General features: G+C 43.3%; 2 protein-coding genes across 3 annotated transcripts in view; both read left to right on the forward strand.

The window, feature by feature from the left end:
- Positions 1-21,379, forward strand: part of LOC119172009 (uncharacterized) — a 247,083-nt gene that overhangs the window by 174,603 nt on the left and 51,101 nt on the right. The gene's annotated exons all lie outside the window — the stretch shown is intronic.
- Positions 1,006-10,761, forward strand: LOC119172013 (alpha-tocopherol transfer protein-like). 2 transcript variants are annotated; one of them, XM_075892820.1, is made up of 6 exons: positions 1,012-1,429; positions 3,523-3,665; positions 4,398-4,637; positions 7,891-8,084; positions 8,927-9,037; positions 10,353-10,761. In XM_075892820.1, the coding sequence occupies exons 2-6, from the start codon at positions 3,539-3,541 to the stop codon at positions 10,551-10,553; spliced, it is 873 nt and encodes a 290-aa protein (XP_075748935.1). In that variant the 5' UTR covers positions 1,012-1,429; positions 3,523-3,538; the 3' UTR covers positions 10,554-10,761. The 2 variants fall into 2 exon arrangements, with proteins under 2 accessions (XP_075748936.1, XP_075748935.1); XM_075892821.1 differs by lacking the exon at positions 8,927-9,037 and having other exon boundaries at positions 1,006-1,429.

Below are 21,379 nucleotides of genomic sequence, written 5' to 3' on the forward strand. Positions count from 1 at the left end.
ATGCAATCTTGTGAAGACAACATTTAGTCATGCCTACTTACATCAAAGAACGGGACAACACGAAGACAAACAGGGATGGAACATTTCAAAAGAGTACGTCTACTTAGGACAGGTAGTAAACACGGAGCCGAACCACGAGATGGCAGTAACTAGAAGCATAAGAATGGAGTGGAGCACATTCGGCAAGCATTCTCAAATCATGAATGGTAGATTGCCACTATTCTTCATAAGGAAGGTATATAACAGCTGCGTCTTACCGGTACTTACCTACGAACCAAAAACCTGGAGGTTTCCAAAGAGGATTCTACTTAAGTTCAGGACGACGCAGCGAGCAACGGAAAAGAAAGTGATAGGTGTAACCCTAAGGGACAAGAAGAGGGCAGAATGTATCGGGAAACAAATGGGTTTTAAGGACATGATAGCTGAAATAAAAAAAAAATCATGGGTAGAGCACGTATCGTAAAGGCAAGATAACCACTGTTCATTAAGGATCACAGACTGGATTTCAAGAGAAGGCAAGTGGGTGAAAGGAAGACAGAAAGTTAGGTGGGAAATTACATAAGCAAGCTTACGAAAATAAAGTGGCAGCAGCAAGAACACGACCAAGTGTACTGGCGGAACATGGGAGATGCCCTTGTCTTGCAGCGGGCGTAATTAGGCTGATTTTGACAATGATGATATGGGAAGGAAGAATTATATTCTGATTTTAACAATTTGTAACGACAAAGCCACACCTTTTCCCCCTACCCGCCCTTAAGGAAAGGGAAGAACGAGTGTAACTAAATCGTAACGAAGTGCAGCCCTTGGAAGTTGGTTGCTCCGGTCGCCACGCTTCTATCACCCTCGCTATCTGAATAAAAAGATCACCTTATCCAGCGATGCTGTCCTTCGGAAAAAAAAACGTACTCGCAAGTCAGCCAAGCCGTTATTGAAAGACTGACCTGCTTTCTGACTCTCACCACATGTCGCTGCGCGCTGATCAGTAAACACAGAAATCTCTCATAGGTGGCGGCGCTGTTTACGCTCGCTTGCGTGTTCACGTAAACAAGGTCATCAAAACCGGCCGGCGGGCCACTTTCGCTGCTGGCAAAGGAGTGTCTTTGGCGGCGACTTCTATCTCCGCTAGCTCACGCTCGGCGTAAGGCGAAGCCTAGTGAGGAAGCTGCGTACATCCGTGGCGACGTGGTGCTTTTTTCCCCCCACAGGTCTGCTTCACGTTCATTGAGCCGGCTTTCTTCCTGTTGCTGCCGTATCGTCGATGCTTGTAATGTGGTGCGCGTGAGTGTGATAAGGAATACGTTTTGAACGTAGTAGTTGTACATACGGATGAAGCACGTGCAAAGCCATTCGTTTCAACGGATCAAGTCATCACACGGATGCATGTGTGCACATGAACGGCGCCTGTGAAGTGCTGGGATTACGCTACACAGTGAGTCTGTTTTTGGTGCTCGCACGTCGCGAGAGGCTACGCGTCGTCCATTCGTATTTGGCGAAGTGCCACGCATCGTACGGAGCGTCATCTGGTTTCCTTGAGAATGAGATTAAATATTGCTGTTTTGATGATCGCTGCTGCCTCTTGTTGTAAGTATACGTAACCTGATGTGATGTGCGGTGGCGCTCTAACTGAAAAGCGTTATGAAAGCCACGAAAGTCTCTCATCTAAATGACTGAAGCCAGTGAAGGTAAAAAACTTTCACAATCAAGGCATCGTTATTACCAATTGTAAATTCACAGTTAATAGAGAAAAACTTCTTAAAAATAAAATAACTTTGCACTTCATTTGACATAATTAACATTTAAGACGTTCTTGAACCATGTAATATGTTGATTTTTAAAATTTACGTCCCAAAGCCATGATATGACTACGAAGGACGCCTTAGTGGAGGGCTCCGGAAATATTTACGATCTAGTGTTCCTTAACTTGCAGATAAATCTAAGCACACGGGCATCTGGAATTTTGCCGCCATCAAACTGCGGCTCAGCTTGGGTTTGATTTCGCGACTTTTGGGGCATCAAGCGAGCTCTGTAATCACAACACCACCGTGGCTAGTCTCTAACCAGTATTACCATCACCTGTGTTTTACTTTAACTTTATTATTATCTGTTTGTTGCGTACGGCTGTGTCTTAAGAAATGGTCCACGGACTTTTTTCTTGTTTCAATTTATGAATTACTGAAATAACGTTAAACAAAATCAGGCGCAGTTTATTACATGTCGCTACCTTTATTCCACCTGTTTACATGAAATCCCGTTGTATGTTCGCGAAAAGCAGTAAAATATTAACGAGGTAAAGAGGTAGGTGTAATCCCGCCTGGCCGGGGAATGACATGAACGAAGAAAGCCCTTATGGCGGACCATAAGGAAAACATATACTTAAAATTACTTTTCGTCACCCACACAGGAACATTGTTCACAATTTATAATGAACAGCAAGTTCACTTGATTATTTGGGTGCACGATAAAGAACCCCGGGAGGTCGAAATTTCCGGAGCCCACCACTACGGCGTCTCTCATATACATATGGTGGTTTTGGGACGTTAAACCCCACATATCAATCAATCAAGTTTACTTAATTATAAGATTATATAAACATGTGTGAGGCAACGCGGATGCACTGGCGAAAGATCACGACAAGTCTTGAGCGTGTGCGCAGTCGTTTAAATTAACAATGATTCTAGACGAAGCCATGGAAAAAAACATTGTTTTCCGTGGCGAAGCATCTGCTCAAATTGATCACATGGCCCGTGGATACATGTTGGGCGATGGCATTTGACGTCCCATTTTTGTTTCTTTACGTCATTCTAGTGCTCGTGTTACCTTCTTTTAAAATTGCCGGTTTCAGCAATATAAACATGTGTGCAATCTGCGCATGAGATTCATGCTCCATTGTGAACAAGGCTCCCTCTGTGGAGGCAAAAACTTGTTTTAAGAATGTATCTTTACTTTGGTTGGCACTGTGTTTTCTTCGTCTAAAGTGCAAAAGGATTGGCACAGAGGACATTAGGCGCCACATTTGTAACAGGTAATGCACTTAAGTATGTTTCTCTATGTTACACTGTGATCCTATTGTGCTCCTGAGTTCGCTTGTGTATACTGTGCTCTGAAATGCGATTTTACGGGCCACTTGTGTTCCTGTTTCACATGATCCCTGGTCTTGACGGTCATTTGAAAATATCCTGTATATGCTTGTTGCATTGTGTTACATTGTAACGGTAATGAATGTCGTGCTATGGGCACCCTGTATTGACTTCTCGCTTTTTCTGGCTCCGTAAAGCAAATATAGGATGCTATGGGAGTCTTCCAACGGGTTTAGGGTGCTCACTTGCAATCGGATACTTTAATGACGCCTCAGTGAGTGTGGTGTTGCTTGCGTAGCTTGAATTACAGCAGTTATGTCCTCAAAGACCTTCAAGAACTTTCTATATTTATATATAAATGTGACAAATAGGCGAGGGGGAGTAAAAAGCGTGCAAAAAGTATGACTTATTTGTTCATACTTATATGCATTTTTTCCATACAAAGGTTGAACACGGTAAGAATGGCAGCTGCCAGCAAGAAAAATCAACAAGAGTTCGCAGAACCCCGAGTGGCTGAGGACGAAAACGGTTCAGAAGTTGAAAAGAAAGAAAAAGAAGCAGTTTTACAACTTCGACAGCTTCTCAAAGGCAAATTATTTGTTTTGTTTTGTTTGTGTGGTTACCTTACTTGATATAGTCTGGTGTCTCTATCTGCAGTCGAAAGCGTCATGACACGAAAATAAAAAATAAATAACAAACAAACAAGGTATAAGTGAACGTTGTTCCTGTACGGTGACATCCAATGAACATCAAAATTAAGGCTTATAGCTATGGCATTGACAAATGTAACCATGTAGCCTGCGATCTGCGATCCTCTAAAATTTCAGACACTAGTCCTCCTGCGTTCACACGATTGTATGATCATGGAAAGTTTCTCAGCAATACCTTTGGAGTTGATTTCTGACTGCAAAAGATAAATGAATAAGTAAAAGAAAACAATTCTTGAGGCTTCTGTAGCCACAAAAGTGATTTCATCTTGTAAGGGAACATCGTGTTTTTTTTTCTAGCCTCGAAATGTGGTGACACAATAGCAAGATATGAGCTATAGGAATTAATTTTTACTAGAGAGTGGAGGAACTGGTATTTCAGTATATCACTTGTATGAGTTTATATATATATATATATATATATATATATATATATATATATATATATATATATATATATATATATATATATATATATATATATATATATATATATATATATATATATATATATATATATATATATATATATATATAGGCACTGGCGCGTGTTTTCTTAAATTTCGAAACAGCTGAATAAAGCACCCGCATTCTTCTCTGACATCCATTACAGAGGAAACAAAACTGAACCCACGAACCGATGAAGAATTTCTGCTCCGCTTTGTTCGTGTTCGCAAGGGCGACGTCGACGCAGCACGAAGAACGGTTCGGAACTACTACAAGAACCGTGCAAGCTATCCGCAGTTTTATTCCAATTTTGTGCCGTCCAGTATCAACTCAGAAACCAGGAGGACCATGACAATTTTACCTTCAAAAGACGTTCTTGGCCGGCCCGTGCTCCTACACAAGCCAGGTACACAGAGAATGCCTGGCTCGTTTTACTTCCCGCATTTTCGATTCCTATATTGGCTCACGTGATCTGCTGTACTGCCACTAACCTAATCGCTAATAAGAATAGCATCTGGAGTTTTACTTCACGAAACCACCTTATGAGAGACGCTGCAGTGGAGGACCGAGGTAAATTTGACTATCTGGTGCTCTTCAACCTGCACTTAAATCGCTCAGTACACAGGCCTTTATACCATTTCGCCTCCATCGAAATGTGACCGCCACAGACGGAATCGAACCCCCGACCTTCGAGTCAGCTGCCGAACATCCTAGCTACGGTTACACCGAGGTGGACACGGTTAAATCACATATATGACTGTCTTCCTGATAAATCCATTCTTAACGTCAGTCTGATCCCAGCTTAGAGGGATGCAAAGGAAGAACCCTAAGTCAGTTCAGCAGTGTGGTTTTCTGGGCTAGTTCGGATACATGGTGACAAGTGAAGGGCTTTCGACGCGAGAAAAAGAATAAAAAAGAGACGAACAGGACAAGGTGGAGATAAAATCGAAGTTTATTGAAAGATAGTATTCCTAAGAACACCACCATGCATGCATGAAAAACGAGAGCAGAACCATGCTAACATATAATCTGACACGTCCCCCCCCCCTCCCTCTCCCCCCGCTGTTTACTTTTCCAATTTTAACAAAAGTAACAAGCTCACTACATGATGAAAAACAGTTTCGTCAGATACTAACTTTTTTCGCTGATACGCACCGATATTTGACAAAACAAATATTTTGCCATGTAGTGCCCCTGTTAAGGTCCAGTTAACATGATAAAATGAGGGGGGAGGGGAGAGGCATGTTTGATTGTAAGCTAGCACGATTATTCTGTTGGTTCTTTACTCACGCGTGGTGGCTCTCTAGGGAATACCGTCGTTTAATAACCTTCACTTGTAAGCCCAACCTTGCCCTTTGCTTGCCTCTTCTTCCCATGCTCGCGCTGAATATACTTGCTGGAACCCTTGATTTGTTTACACTAAATTAGTTCATAAAGTATGCTTCGTGAACTTTGTTAATTTCATAATGATGGGTTGATTATCACAAGGGAAAGCAATCTATTTTCTTAAACTTTCTGATGGAAACCTAACACCGGCTTGGCTTTCTCGTGTCACGCATTTTAAGGTGTATTTTTGCTTTTTTTCCCTTCAATAGAGCAATGTTGGGCTCAGTATACGAGTTCCTCAAGGTTACCACGTACAATGTAAGGCTGCCTTAGAACACAATAGAGCCCATTTATGGGCTACATAGGCGAAGTTAGAAAACATTTTACGTCAACATTACCATGCCGCTTTTAGCAGGCGTTGTTGCCAACCATGACGTCGCACGATGTTTTGTGTGAAGTTCGAACAGGCGTCTTTGCTTGCTTTTCGATTCTGCAACTTTCCCGGCTTACAAAAGGCCTTGTTGTGATATATAGGTGTTTTTCGTATTGTAAAAGGTAATTTGGAAACATGTATTGTCATTTCCCAACTTGTATTGAGTCCATTTAAAGGAGCTCAATTTAAGGATCTCATTTTATATATACATCCACATGCCCAATGGCATAAGTTAAGTAAAAAGAAAAAAAAAGCTCCGTTTCCTGTATGAAGGCCAGGAGTGGTCGATCAGTGCACCGTGCGTCCAGCGCGTTAAGTCAGGTGGTCGGTTGGTGTGGTAATGAAGGCCGCGTAGGTGGCGAGTGCGAGCTTGGTGAAGGTTCGGACAATAGGTGATCGAGCAGTTCGCGGAATTTAGTCCGTTAAAACTTGATCAGCTAAAATGACAACTGAACGTCAATCTCCATTTAGTTAGTTCCGTGAGTTGGGTGAGGTTTAGAGTTGCGCATGAGCGAGGGGAGCATATGTGTGCGCAAGGTTTTCACTTTGGGGCGAGGAAAGGGGGGAAAGCGGTGGCTAAGGTTCGCAGCAGTGCCCCCTCTTCAACAAGTCAATGCGTGAGGCAGACTTCGCTTCCTTTCTTCTTTTGAGATTGGGGAGGAGGGGTGCCCCTCTCTCTCCCTCCATCCGCACGCCTATGAAGGAGAGGGTATAAATGGGTGCAGAAATACCTCGCAGCATACCGGTTTCATTCGCAACGACTTCGTTTTTACTATAGTTATGGTGGCTACTATGGTTTTTAGCATTTCCGATGGAGGCGGAAATGCTGTTGGCCCGTGTGCTCAGATTTGGGTGCACGTTAAAGAACCCCAGGTGGTCTAAATTTCCGGAGCCCTCCACTACGGCGTCTCTCATAATCATCTGTTGGTTTTGGGACGTTAAACCCCACAAATCAATCAATCATTACTATAGTTTTTACAAATGAAACGCTGCAGTCAGCGCCATACCCGTTTGAAGCGCACCGCTTTCCGTGTACGAAACTGCTCCTGGTAGTCTCAGCATTCTGAGGTATGCGTTAGCTCAACCAGGTGGCGCGAGCGACTGCATCGCAGCCAAGTAGGTCAGAATAATAATAATAAAAAATAGACCTCTTTCATCGCCGCTGAATTGAAACATTGCTCCAGACACCCGCTACGCGCCAAGCGCGTCATGCAGGACAAAAACAAAGTCTTTCAAAATCATTCCATTTTCGATACAGCCAAGTCATACAAAAAGTAAAAAAAGAGTCACTGGCAAAAACAACATTTCTTTGTCCTCGCGTGTGTGTTTGAAGTGTTTTCTATAGATAAAATTATAGGACACATTGAAGTAATACATTTATATTCTCGGGTCACATTGTATTTCTCAAATACAACGTTTAATCAAACCCCCCTCCCCACTTCTCCTGGAATTTGCCGGCACTTAAGTTGCGTTGTGCGCGAGACTGCCCATTACTAAGACATGTGTGGTACCACGCGCGCGCCTGCCCTATATAACGACAATGAAGAGGACATTCTCGTAGCTTGCAGATCAAGTTGTCAATTGAATTCGCTTTAATCCAAACAGCAATTGTTACACTGTGTCACTAAAATCGTGTTCTACTGTATTTGGGCACGTGTCAAATAAACAACGTTGTTTTCCACTAAGTTCCAAAGAGCTGTTTTATTTCTCGATCACTGACGACCTACAGTTATGGTAAGACGCGTGTACGCGAGTTTGCTCGAAGCCATGTTTGTGACATTTAATTGTAATTCGCGAATAAAACATGCAAACTATAGGAGACGAGCATGTGTGAGAGTTTTCGGGAAGCCATGTTCACGCGATTTATGTGTTATTCGCACTTAAAGTTTCCTTGATGCAGGTTTACTGCCTTTGGACAGAGACGCTTACGATATGGGCCAGAAAGCGCTCTTCATATGCATTGAGCGGATTGCAGCAGACCCCGTCTCACAGACGACTGGGATTTCCTTCATTGTGGATTCAGCGGGATTCAGCTTGGACAGGCTTTTCTACTGCAACTTAAATAACATTCGACGCACCTTGGAGTACCTTCAGGTATTGTGAACGCTATCGCACCTGCGTTTTCGCAAGAAATATATGTTGCAAGAAATACAAGTAGTGAGTGCGCCACTCTAATTTAATCTACGGGACTGACTCCCCGTCTGTGACGTTAAGCGCAAAACTGACCTACGTCGACGGCAATAGTGACTTTTCCTCCGACTCTCTCTTTTTTTCTCTTACCCTTTTCCCAAGTGCAGGGTAGCCTACCGGATTCAGCAATGCTTATAACCTACCTATCTTTCCTTTATCCTTATTATCTCTCTCTCAGTGATGTGTTTGTATCTTTTTTTTTGCTCTGAAATTGAGAGAAAGGTCTTGAGAAATTGAAGAAGTTGTCTTGGCGACATGCATCTCTTGGAGCACGCCCCTTGAGATCACAAACACGCAAGACTAAACGAAGCATGCAGTGAATTTTACAAACACGCCACTTAACACGCCGTAACTGTCTTGCTGAAACCACATCACTCAGCATGGCTAAAAGAGCCTTGTTCGCGCAGGATGCATAATTTGAGTCTTTGAGGCAGCTGTCTGCAATATGTGCGTCATGCACAGGGACAGTCAGACATTTTGCTATACGATGAATTGGGGAAGTTTTGTATATACAGTTAAATTTAAAGGCATAATACCGAGCGGGCTGTATCTGATCAGACACACGAGGTTTGCTTAAGTCCTATTTGTCATCGTGTTTTCAGCAGCGAACGTTACTATAGAAAGACCAGTGGCGGTGAAGATGTGGTTACTCTATGAAATAGCCTTAATCTTAATTCCTGATGAAGTGGTTGGTAAGACTGAAGTGTACTTACAGACGCTATTCATTATCTATGCCTCACGTGCAGGACTGCATGCCAATCCGGCTGAAGGCGTTGCACATTGTTCACGAGTCGAAGGCCATTGATTTCCTGTATGGCATATTAAGGCCATTTCTAAGACGGAAGCTTACTGAGAGGGTAACTATACTGTTTTGCTTCGTGCTTAATGTTGTGTATTAGATATAGTAAAAAGCAGATTGCCCATTGCCATGGTGAAACTAATATGATTGAGTCGGAGACGCAGGTATGTGATGCGAAAGGCCACGCTTAATGTCACGCTGGATGTACTTGGAGGAACCACTGCGACTGGCTCACACATGGCTACCACTAAGTGGGAAAGGCGTAGCCTGTGTAAAGGGAACATAGATTCGCATGTTTGAATCCTCAGGTTTTAAAGGTCATATTGAGAGGTTCGAGAAATTTACCTTGCCAACTTGTCATCAAAACCACGTGCGTGAGAAAGCAAGTGATCCAAATTTGAAATTTCCATGCCAATGTGATTATGGAAGTGTTAACTAGCTGTGGAAAAATTACAAATGCAATGCCATTGAAATAAATTTTAAATGCAGCAAATATTCATTGAATATTTTTTTAATATGTGGCTTGCAGTTCACCTTTGCAAAAGGCTAGGCACACATTCTTTTCTCGTTGAGGGCCCCAAATTTTCATGAGTACATCATTCTTTGAAACTTGCTCATGCTCAAAAAAACTAATTTTGCAGGAGCTTAACAACACCTTCTAAAGAAGGGACCAACGAAAGATGTTGATGTCAGTAAGGAACTATATTAAAAAAAGCATGTTCGTATTTATGCTCTGGTAGGTGATCTCATTTCAACTGATGTTAATGGTAATCGGCTGAACTCTGAGTGCTGATACTGCTAGATGCGATTCCTTTTATGCCAAGATAAAACCACCTGTAGTAACAACATAACCACCTCCACCACCATGAGTAACTAGTAACGCCACTGTGGCACAAGAATACGCATGAAAAGTTATGCCGGGCAAAAAAAAAAACCCAGTCAAAAGTGAAGTGAAACGAGACTATAGACCCTATTTCACTGTAGGAAAAGATTGGTGGTTTTGTATATGAAGTGTACATTTACCTATGAAAAATGTAATGAATAATAATGTTCATATATTTCATTTATATAATTGTGCTCCTTTCATGCAATATGAAAGAAAATGACAGGGTCATGTTGTTATTTCTAATATATATATATATATATATATATATATATATATATATATATATATATATATATATATATATATATATATATATATATATATATATATATATATATATATATATATATATATATATATATATATATATATATATATATATATATATATATATATATATATATACATATATATGCTGTATTAAGGTGTTGCTGCTTTGCCAAAGAGCCCCTGGTTTCATTGATACTCCTCTCTTTTTTTGAAACAGCTTCATTTTCATGGCAGTAATTATGAAAACCTGCTCAGTGAGATTCCGCCACAAACACTGCCAAAGGAATGTGGAGGCGAGGCCGATAACTTGGACTTTGAGGGATTCTGGCGTCAACTGGATCAAGAGGAAGTGCTTTTCGTGGATAACAATCGATTTGGTTACGTTGAAGACAATGCGCCACATAGTGTGCAGCGGTGATTTCAGGGAAGATTGCTATGGTGGTGCTCCCACGTACTGCAACCGTGATGGAAAACGCAAGAGCTCTTCAACTGCTCTATCGACTCAGGGATGAAGTCACATTTCGTCGCTCACTCGTTGGGGTGAGACGAAAGAACGTATCGTGGTTGTGAGTAGGACCGCGTTTGTAAGATTTTACAAGCTCAAATAAAATACCGAATGCCGAGAATCAATCGATCAATCAATCGTTTGATTGACCAATAAAATAAATAAATAAATGAATAATATATATACACACATGTAAACGCTCCTGCTCAAGACCGAGCCTCTGGTGAATGTAACTGTGCTATTGACAGGTGACGCTGTCACATGTATCAGTCATTTTCCTGCAAAGAAGATTAGGTGCTTAACACTTTCACAAGAAATTATTTTTATATGGGCTAAGACTGGTCGCGAGAACCCAGGAAGCGACCCGAGCTCAAGGCGTCCCACCTCGGAACGCCTCTACTGAGATTTTTCCTGAATAGAGAGAGAGAGAGAGTTATTCTCTCTCTTGGACCAGATTTTATAAAATGTGAACGGTATTACCACGACCTAAAGCATAAACAGAGGTATAGCATGGGAAAACACATCACCAACCATGGGGATTTGATTCGAATGGTAGTTTAACATTCACGTCATAAGGTTTGATTTAGCCAGTACTCTTCCAATGCCCCGTCCTCTCTTGAACCCTCTTGTGCAGCAGTGGCGCAAAGAATTGGGTGAGTACATCGGGGAACAATATTCATAAATATAAGATGAGAAAGGAAGGGAGAAAGACAGCAAATAAGGTAAAAGCAGGAATGCTGACCAGATGAGAAAAATTGGCGTGCTGCTCTATATTGGGGAAATGAATGGCGGAGTTTGAAAGTTGGAAGAGTGAAGCAAGTGGAAGACAGAAGGAGGTGGAGCAGGATAGACAAGGACGAACGCATACACGTCACAGTCTGGTAGTCATGTGCAGCGTACCGCATGGGCGTTACTCCACAGTCGCTCGTGCAAGTCTGTGTTATGGTGTGTTGTGCAAAGAATAAACAGGCCAGTGTCAGTCGCAACCATTCTGGATCATCATCCTGAAAAGTCGCCAGGGATAAAGACGGCGAAAGCATTGCCAAAAAAAAAAAAGACCTGAACCCGTATGGGTAATATTACTGAAAATGTAAGTCTACTATAGTGTTTTTGAAAAGTGGCAATAGCACCTAAGTTTTAACTTGCCGCTATCTATTTTGAAGAAGAGTGTGTGTCAGCCTTCTCTGTTTTTTTTCGTTTGAGGTAAGTGTAAATATAAGTGATTGGTGTCTGCTGCCGACATTATCATTTTATAAAAAAATATTGGATGAAAAGAAACATATCCTTGCAGACACTTTAATAAATACAATAATGTCGCACTCATATGTGTCTTGTAAACACATTATTGGTTAAACATAATTATACGTCTAACTGCAGAAGTTGTTAGCTAATTATCATAGGGTCAACGAAGTATTGGTAAGGATATTAAAGAGATATTCAGGTGAGATATTTTCAATAATGCAATATTTGCTGCGCTTCTGCACGCAGATAAAGATAGCCTTTGAAATGAAAAAAAAAGCACGTGAATAGACAGCAAGGTGTATTAAAAAAGAAGAGAATATTGAAGAGGATCACTACAAACTAGCCGAATCAAATAAGAAAAAAATAAAGAACTACAATTTTTATGCGATATTTTCAATATTGTTACGATGCGAAAATACAGACGAGTAAACGTGTAGTGCTTGCGCGTGGTGCTTCTTAGCCATTTTGGTTGGCTGACAATCCACTGGCGTCAATATCTGTTGCGTTGAAAAGTGTTGTGGCTCGGGAGAGTTGGTTATCCCTGAATTTAGCTTTTATTAGCGTGGCACACATGAAAATGAAAAAAAAGCAAAGACGACAGAGACGCCAAGAAAGGTAGGTGCTAAAAGCGCAACCTAGCGCCTAGCTTTCTTGACGTCTCTGTCGTCTTTCCTTTTTTTCTTTTCATATGCACTGCGCCAATACAAGCTAAATATTTAACAAGTTTATATAAAAACTTGTTCTTATCTGTCGTTAAAACTAACACACTAATAGCTCACTGCTGAGAATGCCACGTTTTGTAGTCCCTTAGAATTCGTAGTCCCTTAGTCCCTTAGGCTGATTCATTGGTACTTTGATAATCAGGAAAGCACTTCTCGATTTAGCAATTCTAATTATCAATCAATTTATGTTCTTATTAGAAAAAATTTCTGACAGACGCTCTTCGGCAATGGGAACAATATTTCTGAGGTCGTTTTGGCGTAATGTTGAAACTAACGTTGCTTCAATTTATGCTAACGATCCTTACCGAGGATCTGTACGTAGCGCACGTAGTCTGAACATGGCTTTATTCTTCTAAAAATCTTTGTGCATGGTGGTTGAGACCCCTGATTTCTCAGTGTTTGAGACATTGAGTATGACAGCACCAGGAGTAAACGCATTCTTAGAAAAGCTCTCTTCGTAACAGAGCAGGCGAATATTACAGGCTGAAGTTTAAAGGCAAGAGTGACACAGACACACACACAATGCAGAATACATTGCCTGTTTCGCTCTCGGAAAATGTAGAAAGAGGTGCGCCCACTTGACTAATAGCAACAATTAAGTCATCGCCTTCAACATCCGTTCCTTTCCCTTTATATTCTTGAACTGTGTGTCAGTCATGCGTACCGACGACGCTATCAGGTCCTTTCTCTTCTGTACACCGCAAACGAAAACACTCGTCTCATTAGCTTCGCATGAATACCCCGGTAATTATGACGAAATTGACAATACGTCAACTTGTTTATCAGCTAAGAACAAGATTCTTCGTGGCAGGGACATGCCGCGTTTCCGTACCTATACCGACTTGCTTTTCTCCCAAGCGCTCACCAGAAAAAAAGAAGGCGCACTGCGGCAGTTTCAAGTCCCTTTTGAAATAACACATTAGCGACCAGCTGAACCCAGCAGTAGGAAACCTTGTTCACGAAACTAATTACGAAACTTGCTCGGTGTCGTTTCGTACAGGTTTTCTGTTAGGTCCCTCAACAGCTGGCTGATGAAATTTCATCAAGTTTGAATTGGCTATGATGCCCTAGATGCAACCATTAGTGCCTGCAAAGGTTTGATTACGCCTGCAACTGGCACTGGCCGTCGCGAACGGTCGAAAATGGCCGCTTTGATAACAAAGTGACTGTATTGGCTCATCATATCGCTGCTCAATTTTTCAGTCGCGTTACTAGTTAGGCGTGAAGCTTTGAACCAGTCGCATACGCAGTAATAGGATGTCTCCTCATTTTACGGGGCAAAACGTCCTCGTTTGATAATAAACTGCTGTTTCCACAAGCACGCTTATCTGCGAAGTTCAATAACTGTATGATTTTTTAGTGAACATAACATAGCGTGGCATTTTGTCAGCCCGTAAAAGAAGAAAAGACAGCAAGCTTGAAGCTATTCAGAGATTCAACGATGAACACAGCTCTCACAGGCTCGTACTGTGGTGCCTTCTATCTGGTGAGCTTCCCGTGAATCGTGGACTTTTGCAAATGTGGCACAAAATAGAGAAAATAATATTTTTTCTGAGTGAAAATGTCTTCCAGTAGCCAACACGCCAAGATGCTTCTTACAATGAAAAAAATGAAGATACCTGGCATGATCTATGTAGGTCACGCCAGTTTAACGAGTAATGTGCAGGTGCCGAATGATATTTATGAAAGAAATCTTGTTATATACTTGGTATCTATACTAAGAATCACTTGTATCGGCTTGATTATAACTTTATGTTCAGTTACTGAAGTCCCCCAGGTTTTTCCTCCGAGATACTTGAATAAGTTAGCAATTTCTGTCAGCCTCTTCTTCAAGTGTGCCACATGTGGGCCCCAGCAGAGGTCTCTATCAATGAATACGCCTAGAAATCTGTGCGTCTTGACATACGGTATGACTTGGCCATCGATTGATATAGCGTATGGTCTCATTGGCTTTCGACTAAAAGCAATCAATGCACATTTCGCTGGCGAGATTTTCAGACCCTGGTCCTTGAGGTACAATGATACCAACGTCACAGCTTTCTGAAGTCTTGCGCGTACCTGAGGCCTTGTCACGCCAGATGTCCAGACGCAGATGTCGTCAGCGTACACGGATAACTTGACCACACTTGGTAATCGTTCAACAAGACCAATGAGGACGAGGTTGAAGAGGGTTGGACTCAAGACGCCACCTTGCGGGACTCCACGATGCGTTGGGTGTTGGGAAGTTGGACCATCTGCAGTGTTCACAAACAAGGTCCGCCCTTGTAAATAGCTGCGTGTCCAACAATACAGTTGCCCGCCTAGGCCCACTGACTCAATGGCTTCGAGGATGGCGTCATGTAGAACGTTGTCGTATGCTCCTTTTACGTCAAGGAACATGGCTGCAGATAGTCGTTTACCTGCCTTTTGTTGCTGGACATATGTGACGAGATCTATAACATTGTCGATCGAACATCGGTGACGGCGAAAACCAGCCATGGCGTTCGGATATATCTCATAGTATTCCAGGTACCATTCAAGCCTGGCCAAGATCATTCTCTCCATTACCTTTCCTACGCAACTTGAGAGTGCGATCGGTCGGTAAGAGGCAATGTCCAGGGGAGATTTGCCAGGCTTAAGGATCGGTACCAAGCGGGTAATCTTCCAATTTTGCGGAACGACGCCAGCTTGCCAGGAATCGTTGAAGATGTTAAGGAGTGCTTCTCGTGCCCGTTTACCAAGGTTGCACAGCATCTTGTATGAGATGTCATCCGGGCCACTTGACGACGACTTATTACATAAGACGAGCGCCGCATCGAGCTCCTGTGATGTAAACGGTAGATCCATGCGTGGGTCCCGTGAGTGAGGGATTTGATTCACTGTATGTAGGCTTGTGTACGCTGTCTGGCCCATGGTCATAGCGCAGAAATCTTCTGCTACCTCCATTTCATGTCGGCGATGAAAAAGTGCAAGGGCTTTGAAGGGAAAACGCTGCTCTGGAACAGAACGTAGGCCTCGCACAATTCTCATGCATCATGCAATGATGCAATGATGCAATGATGCAATTGCATCATGCAATGATGCAATTGTACAAGACGCTTTTTCTTGGCTATTTGCGCTACAGTTTGCCTGTGTTGACCAACACCTGTAGAACCAACATTCGGACTCTCGAAAGCATCCAGGCCATGGCTCTGCGAGTTTGTCTGGGGCTACCGCGATGTTGATCATCAGCTGAGACAATCGAGATCGCTAATGACTACCCGCTGAAGACGCATATCATGATGGAAGTACTCAGAGCACACGTGAGGCATCTTACTCGTGCCCCTGCCCATCATCTAGCTTCACTTCCAGAAGCCCGACCTCGTGCCTCATTCTGCCAGACAGTCATGTCATATCGCACACACATTCCTGCGGGATATACAACTCTATCGAGGATTTCAACTCCCCCATGGAGTATGACCTGTGCACATGTTGAACTCACGGTTCCAGGCATAGGGTCAAAAGCCCGGCTCTCGTCTCCAGCGCTAAAGCAGCTTTCTCTTCTCTTGTTATATGAGAAATACAGTGACCATACTCATCTGTATACTGACGCTTCAACTAAAGTGGATGGGTCTGCAGGGTCGGTGATCTTTCCTGCAACAGCGACAACGGTGAAGTTTTGTTTATCCCACCAGACATCATCGACAGCTGCGGAACTTGCTGCTCTACGTAGCGCAATTCAAGTCATTAAACACCAAGAAGCCAAGAAATGGAGCGTGTTCACGGACTCTAAGGCAGCACTACAGTGTTTGACATTCGCCTTACGCCGGGGACCTCATGAGCAACTAGTGCTGGAAATTAGAGAGCTGCTTCACCACCTCTTCGACGAAGGACACAGAATCACGTTTCAGTGGATTCCAAGTCACTGCGGCATATTGGGCAACGAACATGCCGATGCAGCTGCCCGATCAGCACACGAAAATGGTGAAGAAAAATCTATACCATTTTCAAGGACTGATGCTGAAATGACCATCCGAAAAATCGCTAATGCAGAATTAAAATCCCTGCGGAACACCGAGTGCTTACGGCACACACGACTGCGTAGACTGGACACGTCTCGTCGACTCCGGCCTCCGTCTGGACTCTCCCGACTCGAGACAACGGTGCTTTGCCGACTATGGCTTGGTGTCGCCTTCACCAAAGCTTTCGCCTTCCGAATCGGCATGGAAGACAGTGCTGCTTGCGGGCATTGCGGCAGCGATGAAACTATAGAGCACGTTCTCTGTCACTGCCCTCGTTACAGCGTGCAAAGACGGCAACTAGCTGCGGCGTTAGCTCGCCTTGACGACAGACCTTTGTCTGAACAATCTGTGCTGGAAAGACGACATGATTTGTGTGCTCACAGAAAATCAGTGAAGGCCCTACTGAACTTTTTGCGTGGCAGCGGCCTATTGTATAGACTGTAGCACCCCAGCTCCCCCCCTTTTTTTTTCTTTCGCGCGCGTCTATTTCCCTCTTCGCTTTCTTTCCAATCTTTCTTCCCCATTCCCCCTTCCCCTAGTGCAGGGTAGCAAACCGGATGCTCCATTTTCTGGTTAACCTCCCTGCCTTTCCCTCATTTTATTATCTCTCTCTCTATCTTATGTTCAGTTCACTTACACCGTGTAGGCATGGCCAGGTGCAGGCAAAACTCTCCAGTTAAAGAAAACGCTGAAGTGGCTAAGAGAACAGAGAGAATAACACATAAGCCCTTATAACATATATTCGAACAAATAGAAAAAATGCCTGTGAGTTCACAGTTTCTGAATATGTAGCGAAATCGACGTGGCACATTGCGAATGAGAAATTACAAAGTCATTATTTTTAATAATTGATGTACCAGAGATTTCTGAATATACCAACTATGACAGACTTCTTATACAGTAGGAAAAAAAAGAAATTTATGTAAGAACGTGCATTCCATATTTACAGGGGAGGGGGCGCTCCAATAGGAATACATAGGACAGTGGCGTGGGAACTTTTGGCTCCCCCTTTACGTGACATGCTGAATGTTTCCAGCAATGCATGTACCACTTCGCCCTGTTCCTAACAACTGAGGTAAACGACATCACAAGAGTCATAAACCTCATTCAGTTCGACAAAACCGAATGGAATGGGTCTCATCGTATGCATACTAACAAGGATAAACATGCACCTTATAGGTCAGCGTCCACCAACTTGTGCTCGCTGTGACAACTTTCGTGGAGCCGTGACCGACTAAATGAGGAGTCTACAACCTCGCCACTTTTTTTTTGTTTCCAAAAACTTTGAGTTTCTGATAGTGGGCAATATCCGTGAAATTACGATAGCCACGCACTTCTCTCTGTTTCGCTCTTTTCGTTGCGGCGGCAGGAAACGCGTGCAGTGGCAACGCCGACAATACGACTGTATCTCTCGTTGGCGCTATTCCAAGAGGAGCGGCTGCACTTCCGGCAATTCATAAGGTGGTCGCCCGGCCACAACAAGTGGTTCTTTTCTCTAAGATACGCTCTTTGTCACTCGCGCATAATGGCTCCTAATGACAGGTAGTGTGAGACAAATACTAAGGTGCTACCGAATCCGCTGCGGTGTGTTTATATGCGGGTAGTTTCATACTGTCGCGCTCTTGAACTTGAGGCTAACGCGTGACTATGAAACGGATGTTTCTCGAAAGGTGAGTTAGGCACATCGAACATGTTCATTGTTCTTGAGGACGATATTCCTGTAAGGGGTGAAGGTTTGTTGGTATACGATGTCGCAGTTGGACGAGTTGGGCTAATGCTTCATAAGGAGCGCATAGGTCATGTTTGAGCATGCTGCAGGTGCTTCCTTTCGGTGATAGCATAATGGTGGTCGCCGATGAGCCACGTTATCACATTCGATTTCCTTTCTTCCACTCGAATTTTGTCAACTCATTCTCACAACGTGGCTCGACTGGAAGGCGAAGAAGAACAGCGTCGACTAGTCACGCAGGTGGTTGAAACGCTCGACCTTTAGTTTGTGGCTGAAATAAAAGACTACTACTACTACTACTACTACTACTACTACTACTTACTACTACATACTACTACTACTACTACTACTACTACTACAACTACAACAACAACAACAACAACAACAACTACTACTACTACTACTACTACTACTACTACTGCTACTACTACTACTACTACTACTACTACTACTACTACTACTACTACTACTACTACTACTACTACTACTACTACTAGTAGTGAAAGTAACAGCGCTTTATTGGCTGAACGTTCTATTTTGAACGTTTTTCTCGGTAGTGTGTTTGCTTCTACGGTGTGTTCCTTCCACACCGGGAAAATCACCAGAAAGTGAAGCTATAGTAAGCAAGTGACTGTCTGTGAATGGTTAGCGAGATCACCTGCATCGTCCTCACGATCGTTTAGTTCTTCGTATTTCCTTATTCACTCTACACCTCTGGTCACTTAGCCTGCGTCACGTCTGGTGCTGCCCCGCCGCGGTGGTCTAGTGGCTAAGGTACTCGGCTGCTGACCCGCAGGTCGCGGGTTCGAATCCCGGCTGCGGCGGCTGCATTTCCGATGTAGGCGGAAATGTTTGTAGGCCCGCCTACATCGGAAATTTCCGATGTAGGCGGGCCTACAAAGGCCCGTGTGCTCAGATTTGGGTGCACGTTAAAGAACCCCAGGTGGTCTAAATTTCCGGAGCCCTCCACTACGGCGTCTCTCATAATCACATGGTGGTTTTGGGACGTTAAACCCCACAAATCAATCAATCATCAACGTCTGGTGCTACTACTACTACTACTATTACTAAGACGACGACGATGACACGCAGCAAAATAAAACAGCGCCACTGCAAAAGTAAAAAGAAAAGTTCAATACATCTGTCTCGATTTGATACTACGTTTTTACAATAACACGATAAATCGTCTGCAGTAACGATATAAATATTTACCCGCTGCTGAAAGGTGTCAAACATCGACTTCTAATTGTCATGACTAAACATGTCAGTTGTGATTTCTTAATAGCTGCGTCGTGGCTGGCTATATTAGATTGAGATAATATCGACGCGGCCGAATATAGTACACTCTGTTAGAGGATACGCAAAATGAAGCAAATAACAATACCGATGTACCGCTTCAGGGGACACTTTTCACACAAGTTCTCCTCAGACAGCTCCGTGCCCGCCTCGCATGCGGCCATACTCTGTGGTGTCATAATTGAATAAGGATTAATTATCGTCGATGTTGCCGATGGTATCGTCCAAGAGGAAATATGTTTGTAAAGCGGTTTAAAGAGGCAGTAAACCTATTTTAAAACAAAAAGAAAACAAAAAAGAACAAAAAGTACGGTATTTTGGTTGAATCGTCGGAAAAAATATTGTCTTATCCTGTAAAAATGACAGCAACTGATGCTTACCTAGCATTACTGGTCTCCTGTGCATTCCACACGAGTTGTTTCCGAACGAACGCCACGTGCGCATAACGCCTGCCTGATGCTTAAGCTGTGTGATCCATGGCCTCATGGATATGTGAGTACGCAAACCTCACACGTCATATCGAAGGCCATGCGCACACGATTGGATTCACGAACGTGGCACGTGCCTGGGCTGTAGAAACTCACCGACGTGCGCGAGTTATCAATGGAGCTGGTATTCCGCTTGATTTGGATGCGTTTGAGTGGATTCGAAAGTAGAGCAGAGTGTGAACTGCCATTTTTGCATGTCCTCTCTACTGGGATTCACAATAATTGCTGACGTTTAACGCCCCGAAACCACGATATGGTTACGAAGGACACCCTAGCGGAAGGCTTTGGAAATTTCCACCACTTGGGGCTCAATAACGTGCACATAAATCCAAGTACACGGCCTCGAGCATTCTCACTTCCATCACAAATGCGGCCGTGGTGGCCGCAATTCGATCCCTCTATCCTTCAGTGAGAAATCGAGCACCATGACCACTAAATTATCATGGCACGTTGTATTGAAATTCAAGCTATCGTCTCGAATACCAGTAGACTTGAGTCCCAGTAGGACATCAAACTCCAATTGCATCACCAAGTCCCTGTTGAGTCGTTTAAGAGAAACCTAATATAAAGACAAGGTCATCGTGCCACGTAGTAAATCCCCAATCAGGGCCACTATTGGCAAAGTAACCTTTCTTTTTTTCTTGCAGACGTTGCTGCGCGTATGCTTTTATAGGCAACCCAGCAGCGTAATCGATAGCAGTAAAATTACAATAGGGTTCGCTACGCAAACATCGGTTTGGACAAGGTGTCACCGTTCTATTATACCTCTTGCTTCGTGATTTCTTTAGCAATAAACTCTACACATGAAGTTACCAGCGAGACTAATCACTAGCGTTGCTAAACTCGCGTTGATGGTCAATTCGTTCAGATGCACAAACTACAACCGTCGTTTTGTCGTATCTCACTAGGTATAAATCACGTTGTATATAGTTGCAGAGCGAACAACATTGTACCAACAGCAAGAACGCAAGACACGGTTTCGCTTGTTTTGCATCTGATTACTGGCGAGACAAGTTATGGCGACGAAAGACAACTGACATGTGGAAAGCCAAAGAGGGACAGCCTCTACTGCGCGTGTTTTCGTTTCACTTTCTTGGAGGTGGTTTTGTGTTTGGTTGCGTAAACTTACCGGTTCGCTAATGCAAAGCAGGCTAGCTCAGCCTGTGTTGCTTCCCTTACATCTGGTCAGAACAGAGCTACCGCTGCTGACCAGTCATAAACTGCACTGCTCGCTCTTTTGTGGGCACTAGACCTAAAGAGAGAGATATGAAAAGAAAACGCT

The sequence above is a fragment of the Rhipicephalus microplus genome, chromosome 4 (assembly GCF_043290135.1).
Source record: "Rhipicephalus microplus isolate Deutch F79 chromosome 4, USDA_Rmic, whole genome shotgun sequence".
Classification (NCBI taxonomy): domain Eukaryota; kingdom Metazoa; phylum Arthropoda; class Arachnida; order Ixodida; family Ixodidae; genus Rhipicephalus; species Rhipicephalus microplus.